The sequence below is a fragment of the Neoarius graeffei genome, chromosome 24 (assembly GCF_027579695.1).
Source record: "Neoarius graeffei isolate fNeoGra1 chromosome 24, fNeoGra1.pri, whole genome shotgun sequence".
NCBI classification, from domain to species: Eukaryota; Metazoa; Chordata; class Actinopteri; order Siluriformes; family Ariidae; genus Neoarius; species Neoarius graeffei.
In genome coordinates this window covers 34,348,451-34,368,591 of record NC_083592.1, presented here as the reverse complement: position 1 = coordinate 34,368,591, position 20,141 = coordinate 34,348,451, and the positions used below count along the sequence as shown (strand labels likewise).

Below are 20,141 nucleotides of genomic sequence, written 5' to 3'. Positions count from 1 at the left end.
TCTCTTCCTCTACCCTCCAAAAGCCAGTGTTTTGTTTCCCATAGAAGGATACATATCTGTTGACCGTGACTAGAACTTCCGCTGTCTCTGGCCAGCTTCCAGTTTGACTGAAAGTACTGCAAAAAGGCCCACGAGAGGTCATGATTGTTCCCAACGTCTGGTATCGATTTCGGCCAGTGTCGACCAATAGAAAGCGAGCTAGAGTCTAACGCCATGGGGTGGCACGTCATTGACTTTAGACCAAAATCTAACGTGGCCGCGCCCAGCGGTTTCACCGTCAGCGTTCAGAGAAAAGATCATGTGTCGTGCAAATCTGAGTGCATATTCTGAAAATTCAGGGGTTTTCCTATAAAATACTCAACTCTTGTGAAGCCGAATGTACTTTTTATGTTGGTGCACGGTGATCGAAATTTGAAGTTCACTATGTAAACGGATAGGCGGATATCAAGAAGCATATCTGTGTTGAGTATAGCTAATCACGTCCTGGACTATAATTCACTCCGCATTCTTTACTGTTTCCTGGTTTTACCGTACTTAAATTACTGCTCAGTGGTGTGGGGAAATACGTATAAATGTTCACTTCATGCAATAACTATACTTCAAAAAAGAGCTATAAGAATAATTCATGGGCGGCATGGTGGTGTAGTGGTTAGCGCTGTCTCCTCACAGCAAGAAGGTCCGGGTTTGAGCCCCGTGGCCGGCGAGGGCCTTTCTGTGTGGAGTTTGCATGTTCTCCCCGTGTCCGCGTGGGTTTCCTCCGGGTGCTCCGGTTTCCCCCACAGTCCAAAGACATGCAGGTTAGGTTAACTGGTGACTCTAAATTGACCGTAGGCGTGAATGTGAGTGTGAATGGTTGTCTGTGTCTATTGCCGCTTTTCCACTACAAACGCAGCTGAGCCGTGCCGTGCCGAGTCGAGCTGAGTCGGGCTGAGCGGGGCTGTTGGAGTTGCATTTCGACTACAACCGCGCTGAACCGTGCTGGCTGGAAGTGGGTGGACACATTGGGTGGAGTTAGCGAAAGTGGGTGGACGTCACGTGATGTCGTTAAGCAGCGCAAACAGTGACATCAGTGACAGTGGCGGAACAAGTCAGAGCCGGGCCGGGGGCGGGGCAAATGACCGGGCCCTTTATTAAAGCTTATCATAACATCATTTTAGGCTACAAAATGTCCGCAACTGCGGTGTTTACCAATTTCAACACTACCGGGTGCAACTATGTTATTTAGTACATCAAGTCCTTCAAACGAACATGTAACTCAGAAACAAAAAACATTAGGATACTGTACATGGCTCATAATAAAACATCAATAGCCTATACTGCGCACATTATTTGAAGGGAATACGAATGAGCGCTCAGAGTGGTGACAGGAAGAGTCAGAAATAAAAGGAGGGCGGTGCAAACCTCACTGAATGCACTGTGTTTACCAATTTCAACACTACGGGGTGCAACTATGTTATTTTGTACATTAAGTCCTTCAAACGAACATGTAACTCAGAAACAAAAAAAACATTAGGCGACATACTGTACATGGCTCATAATAAAACATCAATAGCCTACTGCGCGCATTATTTGAAGGGCATACGACGAGCCTTGCGCTCCGCGAACTCGTCCACGATGCTCTGTATGTCACTGATTCAGTGATCTTTTAAGCGGTAGTCTCACGACCCGAATAGTAAACAATAAACATGGAGGACATGAAGTCGTTAGTGTTGCTGGTCTTGGTGCTGTGGCTTGTTGTCACCGACAACGCCAACAGATACTGGCAAGAGTGTATAGATGAGGCGAGGCGCATAAGGCTTCAGAAATTCTCGTAATTCGTAATTATTCTTCTTCCGGGTTTGCGGTGTTTACAGATCCCAGCGCGCTCGCGGGGCGTGTGAGGACACTCCTCCTCACCAATCAGTGCACAGGGGAGTGTCTGCTCACACCCCCAGCCTCACTTGGCACGGCTTGGCTCGCTTCAGCCCCACTCCAAAACGGTGCGAGTTTTAGGGGCTAAGCAGGGCTGAAGCGAGCTGAGTCGTGCTGGTTTTTGGTAGTCGAAACGCGAGCCGTGTCGGGCTGAAGTGAGCTGAAGCGAGCTGAAGTGAGCTGAAAAAGGGTAGTGGAAAAGGGCCATATGTGTCAGCCCTGTGAGGACCTGGCGACTTGTCCAGGGTGTACCCCGCCTTTCGCCCGTAGTCAGCTGGGATAGGCTCCAGCTTGCCTGCGACCCTGTAGAACAGGATAAAGCGGCTAGAGATAATGAGATGAGATGTACAAAGTAAGGATTTATAAAGTACCAAGGAATATCCAAACAATGTTCTTGGATAGAGAGGGGGGCTATAATTTTAGGGGGAAATTGAAATTTAAAATTCGCAGTGCTAGGACAATGTTAAAAATGCTCAGTATATCAATTTGTGGAGTAAAGCTATGGAACAGTTTGAATGTGGAGCTCATGAAATGTACAACTAATAAACCAGTTCAAAAAAAGGTATAAGGAACAGATCATTATGAGGTATAGGGAGGAGGATGAATTACAATAACATGCTATTGATATAAGTGTATATATGTGGGAATGGGTACATACAGGGATATATTGTGTGCGTGTGTGTGTGTGTGTATATATATATATATATATATATATATATATATATATATATATATATATATATACTAATATAATGTGTGTATAATTGTATATAATATATAAGCATCATATGCATAATTATGATATGGGTGTCTGTGTACGTATGGATGTGTACATGTATGTACTGTAGATATGTATTGTGTGTATGCATAAGTATCTGTATATATGATTTTGATTTGGTCGATATTATACCATGTTGGTATTTCTTGGTATGTTTTTTTTTTCTTTTTTTTGTTGCTTTTGTTTTCTTTTGTATATGTAGTTTATTATGGTGGAAAGTGATGTTTGATTAGCGGTGATATAGAGGGTTAGGATTTGATAAGTTATTTACTTCTTCCTAATCCTTTCCGAACATTATTATGTTACTGCCTTGTGGCTACGCTATTCTGTTTGTTTATGACGATGTTTTGATGATTGCATTTTTTATTTTTGTTTTTTTGTTTTTATATCTTCTTTACTGTTCGGAATAAAGCAATCAATCAATAAATAAATGGGTGCTTCCTGCACGGCAAGCGCTGCTGGCATTGCTGCTGTTAGGTTTGAGTGCCTCACATGTCGAGTTCATTAGTTGGTACTCCAAGGACCAGCTGGCAGAAAGGTGTTAAGTCAGAATGTTAGTTTTATTGATATTGTCCAGAAAAAGTACTTAAACTAGTCTGTATTCTTTTTACCTTAGATGGTACCATGGGAAACTGGACCGGACCATTGCAGAGGAGCGGCTGCGCAAAGCCAAGACACCAGGCAGCTACCTGATCAGGGAGAGCGACCGGAGGCCTGGCTCCTTCGTGCTGTCCTTCCTCAGCAAGACCAATGTGGTCAACCACTTCAGGTGAGCCTGGAGAAATTCACTAAACTATAGCAAAAGCTTTAAGCGTTTAGGTTGATGCTGAAGCCGCCACCAAATTTTCATTTAAATTTTAATTACGGTTATGTTCCACTGCTCCAGACAGAGCTTTGTGACTTCATCTTGCACAAACTACAGTAGGTGAAAACCATGATCAGTGACGGTTTTATTGTAAATTTCATCCATGTAAAATCCACAGCCATACTTGCTGAGCCTCCCGATTTTAGCCTCCGTCTCCCGCCTCCTGATCGTGTTTGTTAAAAACTGGATAATCTCCCAGTTTTGGGAAGTCCCTACCGCCAAGTTAAAAATGCTCCCGATTATGTCCAATCAGAATCGTATGAGAAACACTGCTGACATCAACTGATTGTTAACCAATCAGCGAACAGAACGACCGTCACTTCTGTAATGTAGGATTCACCCAGGCTGTCCGACATTTTTTACAAGCAGTCATTCATCATGGCCACTAAACCTAATACCGCACGGCAAAAATATGAATGCAAATACGAGGTTGCATGGGAGAATGAATTTCCATGGATAAGCAAATGTTCGACCAGCCAGAGCAACGCATTTTGCAAGGTAAGCGATTCACTGACTGCACAGGTCAAAGTTTAGAAGTCTGTATGTTTACATCCGGGTCTCGCAAATTTATTTCAGTTGGAAAATGTTTAACGCTGGGTCGGGTGGCCGTAACTATCGAATTTGTTTGGTGAGCGTATTTGAATAGTGTGGTCGTGTCTTAGTGCTAGTTTGAATTTGTTTGAAAGTTTACAAGTGAATTATCTGGAAAGTGACTGATTTTGATAGAGTTTTGAGGTTTTAAGTGAAAGATTACTAGTGAGTGTATTTTGGTCGGACTAAAATTCTGCATTCGAGTGAATTTCTTTGCGGAGTATATTTTGATAGTATGGTAGTATTTATAGTGCCATTTTAAAATTTTGTTTGAAAACTTTCAGCCCAAGTTTGCAAATGAGCAAATTCCTTTGATGCATTCCGACAGGATTTGGATAGGATTTCTAGTGCTTTTTAAAAATTCTGTTGGGAAGTGTTTAGTCGAGAGATGCGTTTTAGTCGTACTAAGACAGTGCAGTATTTATTTAATTGAGTTGTTACTATTTTGGTCAAATCTTATTAAAATTATATGATGTGATAGTTCTCTGTATTTTTACATGAGCTTACAGAAGGAAAACACATTTGATGCAATCCAATAATCCTTTCATTCACTGTGACTATTTTAAGAAATGATAAACATTCTTCTAAAGCATCACTTGTTATTTTCTGTGGGTCTCTGTATGTAGACAATATTCAGGCATGAGATTTTTCAGCTAAGAATCTGATTTAAAACTTCCCTTTCATTGTTATGTTAAAATTCAAGACGAGTATTATTTCAGATGTTTCACTCTGAGCTCTCTCATGCCTGATGCATGAATCCCATAACCTAGAGTAACTGATAGAACAATATCAACAATTCAAAAACTCTTTAATTGTATAAATTTCAAATGGTTTGCAATTAATTGGGATCCACTGTTTTTATCGTTTCAACCATGCATCAGACCCTCGGCTAGTGGAAAATGTCGCTCGCGCACTTTCTCCCCCGTGAGAATTTTGAAAAGTTGGCAAGTATGCACAGCACTGAATCTGACTTTCTGTTCACTGTACACAGGGTGTAACATTACTACGGTATACACTGTCTCTCTCGCAGGGAGCTGTTTGCAATTCAGCCACACAATAACTCCAGTAATGGTTTTTGGAAATTACCTACTTGTCTGTTCAATTTATCATTTTATCTTCAACATATTGGATTATTCAAAGAAATAGACGAAGCATTAGAGGATTAATGTATAGATGTGAAAATAAAGCAAAAAAAAAAAGATATTTCTGTACATCAAGGAGGAGGTTGTTTCCTAAATGTTTAGAAAACTTTTCAGAAGAGTAAAATCGAAAGGTAGAATGTGAGTATTTTTTGTGTTGTGATGCATAAAGATTTTCGAAATGGTTAAATTTGTTATTCCATGCCAAACTGACATTTTAGTTCAGAGATTAGTTGAAGTTGTGTGTTTTTGTGTGTTTTTTTTTTTTTTTTTAAAGGTATGTGCATCTGTTTTTTTTTTTTTTTTTTTTTTTTGCTCAAATGGTAACTGAGGAGCCATAGCGTGGGTGGGTCTTAAAAAAAAAAAAAAAGCGTGTCAGCTCGAACATGAACAGTCACCCTCCTCTGCAGTCTGAATGAATTTTTTTTTTTTTTTCACACCAGTTGACATTTTAAAGTGACACATACCTAAAAATAGGCTATTGGTGTTTATGATTAAAAAGTGACATTGCAAGCACAAAACCTCTGATAGTGTGTCCATATTAAAAAAAAAAAAATCCTCCGTGTATTTCAGACTTATTATTATGTCCACATCACCTGAATGCTCATGTAGGTGATGTAAAATGTAACACTGAGTCTTGGGTGTGTTTGTGTTCTAGGATCATTGCCATGTGTGGGGATTATTACATTGGTGGGAGACGTTTCTCATCCCTCTCAGACCTCATTGGTTATTACAGCTATGTGTCTTGCCTACTGAAAGGTGAAAAGCTGCTATCACCAGTGGCTCCACCAGAGGTAATGCTGTTGTTTCAGCCACAGGAAATGTCTCGCTCATGCATCACAGATGAGAGACTCAGAAAACAATCTTATTTGCTATAATTTCTGTTTACCTAACTGTCAGATACAGCAGCACACTGCTCTACAGCTTGCAATATGAAAGAAAATATATAGTTCTATAGCCATGTTCACCCTTCGTCATTTCTTCAGCGTTTTAAGACTGAGTTGGCAGTAATTCATGAAGGGCTTGTGTTTCAGTAGATTTATGCTGACGTTAGGTGTGTGTGGTGTGTTTTTTTTTTTTTTTCCCTCCCCCCACCCCACCCAGCCTGTGGAGGATCGGAGAAGAGTGAGGGCTATCCTTCCATACACCAAAGTGCCAGATACAACCGAGATCAGGTATATTTTTCATGAATACTCCTGGGGAACCACATTGCAACATAAACCAAATGTGGCTCGTTTATGCCTGAGTCAGTTATTTAGCCTGGTCACGTTACATAAACCACCATCTAACACATGCTTATCTTTTACTTTTTAAAACCAGTAACTAGTTATGAGCATTCAAAGAAGTTGAGATATCAGATGCACTCACACAAAGTTGATTTATTTAACATATGATTAAAAGTTTGTCTTGGTGAAATTGTTTTGCTTTATATAAGAAATATATTTTCATCTTTAGGTGAAAATTGAAAACGTCCCTTCTAAAGCCTTTTTAAGGAAAGTGAATCACAAGTTGAATTTGTATCATGTATCATCTTGTGTGTTTTTTGCATATTTTCCTGTACACTGGAGGGGAGGGGGGGGGGCATCTAAATAGTTCATTATACTGAAAAGTTTGTAATACTAAAATGGGCCCAGTTGTCACACCTCTTGCGTTATATGTGAAATTGTAGGCACGTTCTCCTTCCGTGTCGCTATCGCAGTTCGTTGATGGAGTTAAAAGATCATGAATGACTGCAATGATTTCTTCATCGGTTATGGAAATGAAATGATCGTGTATCATTGTCAGTGTCCACCCACAGACTCGCTATGTTTTCTAAATCTTCACCATTCAGTTCATTTCATGTGTTGCAAGTCACAGATGAGCTCGTTTATGTTGCGCCGCTGGACTGGGCAGGGGGGTAATAAAATGCCGTCGGTACACTTTAATTAGGTGTTGAGTTTAGTGGTATCAGCAGCCATTTCTTTTATCAATCCTTTAATCACAGTTCTCAGTAATTGTTAGTGATCGATACCTAAGTTACGCTAGTTAAGCGTAGCTTAACTTAACATGTTTTATAGCATTAACACGAATTATTGATTGTGGATTTGATTACTTATTGTTCGTCTCTGGTGGGAAGAGGAGCGCATGGCTCAGTGCGTCATGTAAGCAGGCAAATGACTGATGTAATTGCAGGAAGTGTTCATTTACAAACAGGCAGACAAACAGTTTAAAAATGTAAGACACAGGGAGGGTTGTGAACCAGGCAATGGTCACATGAGGTACAAACAGAATGGCAGAGGCAAAGACGAAAGGCAGAGTCCAAATACACAAAACGAAGTCAAAACCGGAAAGGCAACACAGTTACAAGGCTTGGTAATGTGAGACACTAGGTACAGCGCGTATACTTCACCGATTCCTTCTATATGTGCATGCTGTGATTGCGCTCTAATCTGGAACAGGTCATAGTAATTCAGTCTAATGGCGCTGTAATCTTCAGTGTGTGTTCCGAGCACCAGCACACTGGTGTGTAGTGGTTTTATTTATTTATTTATTTTAAAGGCACTGACTCGTTCCCTGTGTCTGAAATCACTCACTTGTTCACTACTCCCTATATAGGGGATTGTTATAGAGAGGACTATATAGTGAGCTCATTGTTAAAATGAAAAGGAAAAAAAAAACACTTTCGGATACTACTCCGTCGCGCTGTTTTTTACGTCATTACTGTTGCACAGTTAAAACGTGCCAGATCAGTCGGCTGGTGGGTTTTCAAAATGATAAATACATGCATGTATTTTTGTGATAAATCCATATTATACTGAGCGTATTTCCCGCATTAATCAATGCAAAGTACCTGCATCTTTCAGTTCTTTTAAATCAAGGCTGAATACTTTTTCTTCTTTGCCGCTGCCTTTTATTAAATCAAGTTTGAGGCTTTTGATTAATTCCTCACTGTGCAGTGTAACTTTTGTTGTATTTTAGCTGTATTGTTCTATTTTAGCTTATTTTCTATTCTTACGGTTTTTTTTTAATTGTACATGAATGTCTGTTTGTTTCTTCCTCCGTCCATTCACCCCCCCCCCCCCCCCCCCCCCAAGCACGACGGTATATATTGCTTGATTTAGTGACCATCGGTTGTACACTACTTTTCATGATGCATTGTGGGATACTTTGAGCGCACTATATAGGGTGTAATAATTCTCACTGTGCATTCAGACAGCACTACAAAATGGCAAACTCATAATATAGTGAGTGATTTTGGACACGGAACATCACAAAACGGGGTTTGGGGACACGAACTTGGTTTGTTCCATGTGAAAGTTCATAGTAAGAGTTTGTTATATCCGGGTGTGTGTTTATATTAATCATGTGACGGGTACTTATTCAGAGACATTACTGACCTCACGCAAGCAGTTGTTTAACCTAAAATTAGTAAAGACCTCTTTGAATGTGTATGGAGTGGGTGGTTTTTTTTTCTTCCCCCTTTTATTCTTTTTCTTTTCCATTTTTCCCCATTTGGACAGCTCAGTGGGAAGCTGACTTCTATTCCTTCCCCCCCCCCCCCCCCCCCCAAAAAAAAAAAAATAAAAAAATATATATATATATAATATATATATTTTTGATGAGTCGACTACTGATGCTCATTATTGTCTCTTGTGGTCCTTTATGAATGTGTGTGCGCGCGTGTGTGTGTCAGTTTCCTCAAAGGAGACATGTTTATTGTTCACAATGAACATGAAGATGGCTGGATGTGGGTGACCAATGTCCGAACAGATGAACAAGGCCTTATAGTGGAAGATCTGGTGGAGGAGGTGGTGAGTGTCTGAATCTCTCTCCCCTAACAATACTCTCTGAAGAGTTGTCTATTATCCTCTTTTCCTTGATTGTAAGAGCTCTTCCAAAGACTAGGTCACTCTCTCTTTAGTACCGTTGTCTTCTGAAGTGGTACTTACTATGATTAATGGCTGACTTTGTTTGCAGGGACGAGAGGAGGATCCCCATGAGGGCAAAATGTAAGCCACCAGTGTTTTTTATCATGTTTTGTATTGGGAGTAGGCTACAGAATCAGCGTGATGAAACCACAGTCTAACAGTTTATTTAGGGAAACCGCTGAACAGGTTCTTTCAGGGAAAATGATTAACACCAGTGGCCTACTTGTACAGTGTGGCTAGCGTTTGTGAAGAGGCCACTTTGTTTTAATTAATTACCTTTCTGCCTTACTCTTAGCTCAGGCTTTTACAGGACACTTATGTGCTGTTTTGCTGAAGCGAGAACATTTTAAGACCTTGACCCAGCATCAGGTTTTCTACACTGATGAAAACGATAGAAAATGTTGTTGAAAAATTTCTATCAAATAAAGAAATGTTTGTTTCTGGTTGTGATTAGATTTTGATTTTGTGAGCGTCGGTTAGTTTACGCTAAAGAGACATTCTGAAGACATTGAATGCTTTGTTAAAAGTGCACGTTTCCATGAGACGTGTAGCCGCAGGCCGAATCTGACCAGACAATATAAACTGATTAGGACAGACTGGCAGGAGCCTCTGCTGGTTTCCTTGAGTTCAGATGTGTCACGAACTGAGTAATCTATACTTTGATTCAGTCCTGACTCATGCACTAATGCTGCTTTTGCCACAGTTGCATGGTTTATACTTTCCTGTTCATGCTGTCTCTGTCTCTGTAGCTGGTACCATGGGAAAATCAACAAACAAGAGGCGTACAATTTGCTGATGACAGGTATATATTTGATATTTATTGATGAACACATGCAGTCAGTTTCCTATACTGTTGTACTCAACGCTACACTATAAAACTTGCTGTTTTTAAAACAGTTGACCGCTCAAGGTAAACTTTTTTTCATAAATATTTCATCCATGGTGCAAGATGCTCTCTCAAGCTGGATGAAATTGAATACTGAAGCTTTAAATATAAAGCATTTATATTCATAGCTGTGTGTTCAGAGATTGCATCATCTTAATAAAAATGATCTCCTGCAGAAAGTGTGGGAAATAATAAACTTGCATAAGTGCGTAACCTTATTCCATTGCAGCATGAAATTAGCATTTGTCTTTGTCCTTACTACAGTGGTGTTTGTCTCATAACTGTTTGTGGCATTATGCGGACGGCGCAAAGGGAAAATGGTGTTTTTCGTCTCCTCCCCCCACTAGCAGGCCAGGTGTGCAGCTTCCTGGTGCGGCCGTCGGACAGCACACCGGGAGACTACTCGCTTTTCTTCCGCACTAGCGATAACATCCAAAGGTTCAAAATCTGCCCCACCCCTAACAACCAGTACATGATGGGCGGCAGATATTACAACAGGTATGTCTGGAGGCTACGGTTTTAATGTGCAGTGGCAAAGCCTGAGGGCAGACAATTACCCCTGTATTCTTTGACTTGACTGGGAACCGCTGCTCGTTCATATTTAATGTCATGCCGAACAGGCAGCACACCAGACATCTGCAGAAGATGGTCATAGACAGCATTTACCTGTTTGTCACCCATCCTGTAATGGGCTGCAAGAACAGATTTGACTTTTTTTGGTTCTTGGTATAAGTGTGTTTATGTAGATCAGAAACGGATTAAAAGTTTCATATTGTAAATTTCTCTCACAGACGAGTCCTGTTCTATATGAATGAAAATCTGCTAATGGGTAATAATATGTAACAAATCATGTCAAAATTCGTATTCTTTTATTGAAAAATTAAACTACATCATATTAAACTTTTTTTATTATTTTATTAAACATATTAACAATTGAAAAGATAGTAATCACACTGGATTTTCAAAAAAATCATCTGCAAAGTTATCAAATCTACGCTTATGCATGTTATTTTTTGACGGAAAAAAATGAAGTATTTTTAGGTTTTTTTTCGCCTTATTTTACAAAACTCCATGCATATAAGAATGAAATAATCAGGTTTTTACAATACTTAATGGAAAATATCAAAGATCTTTCCAGAAAATGAGAATATAATTATTCAAGAAACAGGTGAAAAGATTCACGACCAAGAGCCAAGGTGATAACTTTTCTGTTATCACTTATGAACCGACATAACACAAGAATTCATTGTGAAGAAATCCTCATAACATAACAGTAGTAACTTACTATTAACATTAAGGATTGGAAACAGGACTCTGTGGAACAATACAGTATTAAACACATGTGGGTTAGTATACTTATGCATGTTACTTTTGACGGACATAAATTACCAAAGATGAATTCATTGAAATGTACTCTAATTGCACTATAAGATCTGACTAGGGAAAGGGGATTATGAATATTTAAGTAACAGGAGAAATCTAAGACTAAAATTATATTGTAAAATTCATATTAAATTTTTGTTTACATCCATTATGAAGTATTTCAGCCAGTTCCCCGATCGCTACGGTTCATTTTTAGTGAGTGAAGAACAAATCTATACTTACGTGCGTTACGTATTATGCACGTTAGCTTTCCTGACAGACTGCAAACACACGCTGCTCAGGCGGCCATCTTCTCGGAAAGCGATGATGTCATCAAAACTTGTGGTAGTGTGGATTTCCTGGAGGTTTGTGTATCATGCGGTGCTATGCCGGTCAGAGATGTACGATACAGTCTTGTGTACGTTATTTTCTGACAGACAGCGATCCTTTGATTTTACCATCGATGTATTTTGAAAACGGGCAGATTCCAAGGTGAGAATTAATTATAAATCAATTGGTGCTTTTATATTAAAATGATTGATTACATATATTGTTCTATATTAATGTTTTTAGTTGGAATATTCTTATTCACAAATTGATGTTGACTTCTGACGGACACAGTAACGTGCATAAGGGTCTTTTTTTTTAGAATGATTTTTTCGTGTTTAGAAAATGTGCAGGCCCATTGTATGTGGTTTTTTAAACACTTCAGTAAACCTGTTTTATGGAGTGTAGTTGATTTAATTCCGACAATAAGTTGTATAGCAATCAAACCTTGTCGAAGTTGATTAGTCAGAACTGTTACGGTCGGCTGTCTAAAATTCACCAACTTCAAAAAATTAATTCATGATTTTATTGGGAAAATATAGCTTGTGATATCTGAAGTTGTCAACATTATTTCTTAGAGCAATATTTTATTTAAACCAAAAAATATCCAATTTATGTTTAAAATAGTGGATGGAGATGATTTTTTTTTATATGTGTCTCACCATTATTACCCATTAGCAAATTTTGACTCGTATATTTCTAAGTGTACTGAAGAAGAATAATATGCAATAACAGCACTGGACAATTATGGAGCTAATAAGAGTCTGAAAATGTGTTTTATGAAATACATTGTCACTCAATACCAGAGTGGAGCAACCAAATAAGGGTCTATTGTTTTGTTTTAAAATGATCCATTTAACTGAAGATGAGTAGTTAATGAAGTAATACTTATAGCCATCAGTAAAATAATACATTCAACAATGTATTTGCTAACAAAAGAGGCACATAAATGTACAGATTCAGCAGAGCAGAGGGAATATTCTGCAGAACATTTCACCTGTTCTGGGCAAGCTAAAAGAAATGGAGTAATCGGGCCTTTCAGTTACATAATTTGGGCTTTTTCCGTCGTGATGCAGGGTAATTTGGGCTTTTTCCGTCGTGATGCAGGGTAATTTGGGCTTTTTCCGTCGTGATGCAGGGTAATTTGGGCTTTTCTGCACGCGCAAAGTGCTGTTTTCCCAGCGCTCGGTGTTTAAACCTGCTGCTGCTTTTTTAGCTACAAAGCTATGACTAAATAAAGAAATCTATGAATGTTATTTTTACCTTTATTGCAAAATTAATCCGTCTTGATATACATGTACATGACGACAAAAATAATTAGAATACAGTTAATTAGTATTTAAAAGATGTGTTGGGGCCCGAGGAGAGCCTGGAGGAAAGGATCCTGGGAATGAAAAAGCAAGTTCTGCACTGTTACACTACCGTTCAAAAGTTTGGGGTCACTTTGAAATGTCCTTCTTTTTGAAAGAAAAGCACTGTTCTTTTCAATGAAGATCACTTTAAACTAATCAGAAATCCACTCTATACATTGCTAATGTGGTAAATGACTATTCTAGCTGCAAATGTCTGGTTTTTGGTGCAATATCTCCATAGGTGTATAGAGGCCCATTTCCAGCAACTCTCACTCCAGTGTTCTAATGGTACAATGTGTTTGCTCATTGCCTCAGAAGGCTAATGGATGATTAGAAAACCCTTGTACAATCATGTTAGCACAGCTGAAAACAGTTGAGCTCTTTAGAGAAGCTATAAAACTGACCTTCCTTTGAGCAGATGGAGTTTCTGGAGCATCACATTTGTGGGGTCGATTAAATGCTCAAAATGGCCAGAAAAATGTCTTGACTATATTTTCTATTCATTTTACAACTTACGGTGGTAAATAAGTGTGACTTTTCATGGAGAAAACAAAATTGTCTGGGTGACCCCAAACTTTTGAACGGTAGTATACCATCAAAGAGACAAACCTGTAGCAGGCCTGCAACGCAAAAGGTTTTTCAGTCCCGTCACAAGAATTGGCAGCGTGATTCACATTATGTAGTCGAGTAAAAGAGTTTAGCTTAAATGAAAGGCCAGTGTTTAAGATGATGATTGTCAACAAGAGCACCAAGCTCCAAGTCACTGATTCCACCCACACTTGCACAACTGTGTGGATTTAAGATGCAAGCTGTATCTAAGGCCCTGTCCACACGGCAACGGATTCAGGTGACTCCGATACAATTGCTTATCGTTTAGGCCTGGCGTCCACATGGCACCGGCGTTTTGGGTGCCCAAAACGCAGTCTTTGTGAGAACGGGTTCCAGAGTGGAAAGATCTGGCAACGTTGCCGTTGCGAAGTCATCTGGATGAGTAGAACGGATTTGTTTACGATGACGTCACAACCACATGACTGTGAGTGCTTCACGCCGGGTAGAAGTGTAACGAACTCGATGCGAGTTGTCAACAAATCCTATAACTTGGTTCATGAAACGCGCTTACAAAATATTTTCACTGTGAATATTTATTGTGTAATGGTGCAAAGTGAGAGAGAGTGAGTAAATAGCCCTTAGGGCAGAGTCAATCCCGCCAGCAAAAATAGGGAAAAAAAGGAGCGATCTCACCTCTTCAGATGTTGGTTTAAGTCCTACAATACATTCCTCAAAAAGGGTGTAGAAGAGCAAATTAATCCATCAACGTGTAGCATTCAATTTATTCCGGACCATTAAAGACGCCGCCTTCCGCGTAGAATCATACGTCATCCTCGCCGCCATATTGGATAGGTCAAAGCGGAGAATAAAGATCCCAGTTTACTGTCCAAACGAGATCACATGGGATTACCTTTCAAAGGTGAGACTGGAAAAATACTTTTCATTATATTTGGTCATTATAATGTAATTTTACGAACAGATTTTTATGACTTTGTGGCTAATATGAAGTCTCGCGCATAATAGTTTATGCGCATGCGTCCTTACTACTTCTATTGTTCTGGTGTCTCCGAATGGACCGTCTTACAGCGCCCCTAGAGGTGTGGCATGTGTATTGCATCGTTTTCAGCAAGCATTGCGTTGCCATATGGACCTGATATTTTACTGATCGTTGCCCATTTGGACGCGATACATTTTTAAATAACATCTCGTTGCTGTTGTCGTGTGGATGTAGCCTTAAATACACACAGTTGTGTCCTGAATGGCTCTCTTTTATTCAGTCTTTTACCTCGTTTCCCTAATGTGGAAATTCCACTCTGGTCATTGGTACGCGAGTCTTGCTCCTCCACGAAATCATGGCGTGCTGATCGCCGTTGATGGAGAATCCGTGCTCTGCGTGAGGCTTACGGCTAGTTCGACGAACCCGGAACAACGTGGGAATGGTGTGGATTTCGCGTCAATTATGAGAAATACATGCTAATTCTCGCTAATTTTGGTGTTTTTAAAGAAGAAAGTCAAGACGTTGGGTTTTATGCAGCTACTTTTGGTAGCATTTTGCGCGCTTGACCTTAATTTGGGTGCCTACGACGTTATCCGTCGCAGGTTTCATGTAATTGAAAGGCCTGCTAATAAAGCTTTAAGAGTAAAGCATTACATTTATAACTATGTACTGTGCGTGCTCAGAAATTGTCACTTACCGCGATTAAAACGTATGGTATCCATGTTTCCTTTTTTGAATTTCCTTTTGTACTTCATGCACCCTGAATTTGAATCTCCAAGATAAATCTCAAAAGATTCATTCTTTAACGCAGCGTATTTTATCCAAGTGAAAGTAACCTTCAGTACTCTAAGTTCATGTCGTAGACCTATTTATTGTAATCGGTAATAAACCACACAGATGGTCTTAATGTTTTCAAATTGCCTTTTTTTGCAGTGTTGATGATATCATCGAACATTACAGAAAAGAGCAGATTGTCGAAGGCTATAACTTGAAAGATCCAGTTTCAAATCAGGTAGGTGAAAACTGAATAGCAATAATATAATCACACATTGTGAATCTGTATTTAATATCCATTTTTTTTCCTTCCCCCCCCAAGCAACAAGAACAAGTACTCTGTAACGCCGTCGATGAGACTCGAGAAATTTACAAAACTATTCGGCGAAAAACAAAAGATGCGTTCTACAAGAACATTGTCAAGAAAGGATACCTCTTGATTAATAAAGGTACTGAAGGAGAAATAAAAACTGCATGAGTTATCATTAAGCAATAGAAACTTAGAAATGCTATGTAATGTGACCAGATTTGAGATAAAGTCGCAGTGCTTTTGCAGATATGCAAAGCCATTATACCGCTCTTACTTACTAACTGCATTGGTAGCCGTGTAGATGGGCATTTTTCATCATTTCAATCCGTGATGGTTTATTCAGGCAAAGGAAAGCGCTGGAAGAATCTGTACTTCATCCTGGAGGGCAATGATGCTCAACTTATCTACTTTGAGAGCGAGAAACGAGCCACCAAACCCAAAGGGCTGATCGACCTCAGTGTGTCCTCAGTGTACTGTGTGCATGACAGTCTGTTTGGCAGGTAACCAGCGTGTGCTGTCTCGTAGCACAATTTCATCCTTAAGCAGGATGAGCTATAGACCCTTTTCAGTCACGTGACCTTCGTAAACGCGACCGCCATTTTGGACATGTAGTGGACTTGGGCTCGAATCAGTTTGAATGCGAGGAAGGCGACAAACGAAAAACATAAAAGAAAAAGGAGCGAGATGCAGAAAACACCTTCACTATCCAGCGACGTAGGGCATTTACAGGGCGAGCAGAGGGAGAGGTATTTGCAAAAATTGAGGTTAGCAGGCTTAGAGAACGACGTTGACCTGCTTCCACCAGGATTGTTCACTGACGTACGTACGGAAGTACACGAAGCCCTCGTCTTTTACCTGACTTCGGCCCACATGATCTGTATACCTATGTCGTTAAAAACCCATCGCCATACACATACACGCCAATGTCCGAGGTTCCGGAGCACGCTCCGGCTTGCTCCAGGAGTGCTCCGGCCGAGGTTACGGAGCGCGCTCCGGCTTGCTCCGGAGCAAGCCGGAGCGCGCTGCTTAATTTGAGGGCAACCTCGGCCGGAGCACTCCGGGAGCAAGCCGGCGCGCGCTGCTTAATTTGAGGGCAACCTCGGCCGGAGCACTCCGGGAGCAAGCCGGCGCGCGCTGCCTAATTTGAGGGAGAGCAAGCCGGAGCGCGCTCCGGAACCTCGGACGTTGGCTCCGGCAGCTATTTATACTGGATCCGGTGTAAATAGCTGCTGGATCATAATTACAGTAAACTAGTAAATACAGTAAAGGAAAAACTTGAGACTGAAAGGTTTTAACAGTCATCCAAATGACTGAATGTAAACATTGCTACAGTAACATACCAGCTATGATGATGTTGACATTAGCTAGTCAACAATAGCTACTACAGAAGAACAAAGAGGTTACAGTGGGTTATTTTAACCTATTTGGTTACACACTCGCCGCCACAGAATGTTAACAGCAATGTAATGCCTTTTCTGGCTAATTTTATTCGTCTTACCTCCAACAAAGTGGTCACTACACAAGCGTTGGTATGCCGAGGGCTGCCAATCTGTTAATGGCCGCTATCCATCTTCTCCGTCGGGATCCGATAAAATGATAAACCTTGCCTTGTTTGTTGATGGTTACTACATCCAGGTGCACAACAATATAGTGGCATGATGGAAGTCTTGCTGAAAGTAAAAACTTTCTTTGCTGCCGTTCCTCAATGCTGGCTGTGGTAAACTACTGGTAGTACACGTCCAAAATGGCGGCCGCGTTTGTCGTGACGTCACGTGAAAAGGGTCCATAGAGAGGAGTCCTTTAAATCATTGGGCCAGACAGAACATCACAGTATCGTTTGTTTTTTTGCAGGCCAAACTGTTTCCAGATTGTGATTCAGCACTTTAGTGAAGAGCAGTGCATTTTCTACTTTGCGGGAGACACGCCTGATCAGGCCCAGGTACGTGTCCTCACCACATCTGTTCATTCAGTCCCTAACGTTAAAGTTGACTCTAAAGCGCTCTCTTTAAAACTCACAGGACTGGATGAAATGCCTACAAACCTTCTGCAGTAACTTAAGGAAGCAGACACAGTCCACTTCAAACAAGCGTCTACGACAGGTAACACGCCGCTACCTGAGCCCTGATGCACCAAGCTGACAGTCGAGCTAATTATTATAATATTTATTTTATTTTATTTCTGGCGGTGTGGTGCTACTTGGCATTTGCCAGCACCCATCACTGATAATTGTGCTTTATAATAGCGCCCCCCCCCCCCCCCCCCCCCCAAATATTTCCTTCAGAGGCAATTACAACCCTGATTCCAAAAAAGTTGGGACAAAGTACAACTTGTAAATAAAAACGGAATGCAATGATGTGAAAGTTTCAAAATTCCATATTTTATTCAGAATAGAACATAGATGACATATCAAATGTTTAAACTGAGAAAATGTATCATTTAAAGAGAAAAATTAGGTGATCTTAAATTTCATGACAACACATCTCAAAAAAGTTGGGACAAGGCCATGTTTACCACTGTGAGACATCCCCTTTTCTCTTTACAACAGTCTGTAAACGTCTGGGGACTGAGGAGACAAGTTGCTCAAGTTTAGGGATAAGAATGTTAACCCATTCTTGTCTAATGTAGGATTCTAGTTGCTCAACTGTCTTAGGTCTTTTTTGTCGTATCTTCCGTTTTATGATGCACCAAATGTTTTCTATGGGTGAAAGATCTGGACTGCAGACTGGCCAGTTCAGTACCCGGACCCTTCTTCTACGCAGCCATGATGCTGTAATTGATGCAGTATGCGGTTTGGCATTGTCATGTTGGAAAATGCAAGGTCTTCCCTGAAAGAGACGTCGTCTGGATGGGAGCACATGTTGCTCTAGAACCTGGATATACCTTTCAGCATTGATGGTGTCTTTCCAGATGTGTAAGCTGCCCATGCCACACGCACTAATGCAACCCCATACCATCAGAGATGCAGGCTTCTGAACTGAGCGCTCATAACAACTTGGGTCATCCGTCTCCTCTTTAGTCCGAATGACACGGCGTCCCTGATTTCCATAAAGAACTTCAAATTTTGATTCGTCTGACCACAGAACAGTTTTCCACTTTGCCACAGTCCATTTTAAATGAGCCTCGGCCCAGAGAAGACGTCTGCGCTTCTGGATCATGTTTAGATACGGCTTCTTCTTTGAACTATAGAGTTTTAGCTGGCAACGGCGGATGGCACGGTGAATTGTGTTCACAGATAATGTTCTCTGGAAATATTCCTGAGCCCATTTTGTGATTTCCAATACAGAAGCATGCCTGTATGTGATGCAGTGCCGTCTAAGGGCCCGAAGATCACGGGCACCCAGTATGGTTTTCTGGCCTTGACCCTTACGCACAGAAATTCTTCCAGATTCTCTGAATCTTTTGATGATATTATGCACTGTAGATGATATGTTCAAACTCTTTGCAATTTTACACTGTCGAACTCCTTTCTGATATTGCTCCACTATTTGTCGGTGCAGAATTAGGGGGATTGGTGATCCTCTTCCCATCTTTACTTCTGAGAGCCGCTGCCACTCCAAGATGCTCTTTTTATACCCAGTCATGTTAATGACCTATTGCCAATTGACCTAATGAGTTGCAATTTGGTCCTCCAGCTGTTCCTTTTTTGTACCTTTAACTTTTCCAGCCTCTTATTGCCCCTGTCCCAACATTTTTGAGATGTGTTGCTGTCATGAAATTTCAAATGAGCCAATATTTGGCATGAAATTTCAAAATGTCTCACTTTTGACATTTGATATGTTGTCTATGTTCTATTGTGAATACAATATCAGTTTTTGAGATTTGTAAATTATTGCATTCGCGTTTTTATTTACAATTTGTACTTTGTCCCAACTTTTTTGGAATCGGGGTTGTATTTGAAATTATAACCCCACTGTTTTAAGAATTCAGTGCGTTACTGTAAATCAGTGCCCGAGCCATAGAAAGATGTGTGTGTAACGTTTCATATTTGACTGTTACAAGTCAACATAAATGGAATAAACATTTTGTCAAAAGGGGTGTTCATACGACAACTTTTTTTTTACTCCGGTGTAGCACCGGGGCTGCCCCGGTAGAGCGTTCACACGGTACAAAGTTATACCGGTGTAGCCCCTGAAAGCTGCTTAAACCGGTGCAAATCTAACCCTGCTCGGGAGGGGGTTTAAGAAATTTACTCCGGAGTAAATGCTAGTTTGCGGGGCAGCACCGATATAAAATGGGACGTCTGAACGCTACAGGGGTAGACTCGCTACGCGTGAGGAGAGTTGATTACATACGGGCATTGCATAATTTGCATCCTGATATTTTGTGCTTCCAAAATGGCGAATATCAACAACAACAGAACTGTGTCTTCCAGTGTTGCCAGATTGGGCGGTT

At 40.5% G+C, this 20,141-nt stretch overlaps 1 protein-coding gene across 2 annotated transcripts in view; it reads left to right on the top strand.

The window, feature by feature from the left end:
• Nucleotides 1-20,141, top strand: part of rasa1a (RAS p21 protein activator (GTPase activating protein) 1a) — an 85,109-nt gene that overhangs the window by 36,808 nt on the left and 28,160 nt on the right. Inside the window, exons 2-13 of one of the 2 annotated variants that reach the window (XM_060907098.1) lie at nt 3,306-3,458; nt 5,943-6,078; nt 6,389-6,459; nt 8,958-9,075; nt 9,242-9,273; nt 9,942-9,994; nt 10,429-10,576; nt 15,599-15,677; nt 15,762-15,888; nt 16,093-16,249; nt 17,601-17,688; nt 17,768-17,848. In XM_060907098.1, the coding sequence (XP_060763081.1) occupies nt 3,306-3,458; nt 5,943-6,078; nt 6,389-6,459; nt 8,958-9,075; nt 9,242-9,273; nt 9,942-9,994; nt 10,429-10,576; nt 15,599-15,677; nt 15,762-15,888; nt 16,093-16,249; nt 17,601-17,688; nt 17,768-17,848 (1,243 nt within the window). Of the gene's footprint in view, nt 1-3,305; nt 3,459-5,942; nt 6,079-6,388; nt 6,460-8,957; nt 9,076-9,241; nt 9,274-9,941; nt 9,995-10,425; nt 10,577-15,598; nt 15,678-15,761; nt 15,889-16,092; nt 16,250-17,600; nt 17,689-17,767; nt 17,849-20,141 lie in introns of both variants that reach the window. The other variant, XM_060907097.1, reaches the window with a different exon arrangement.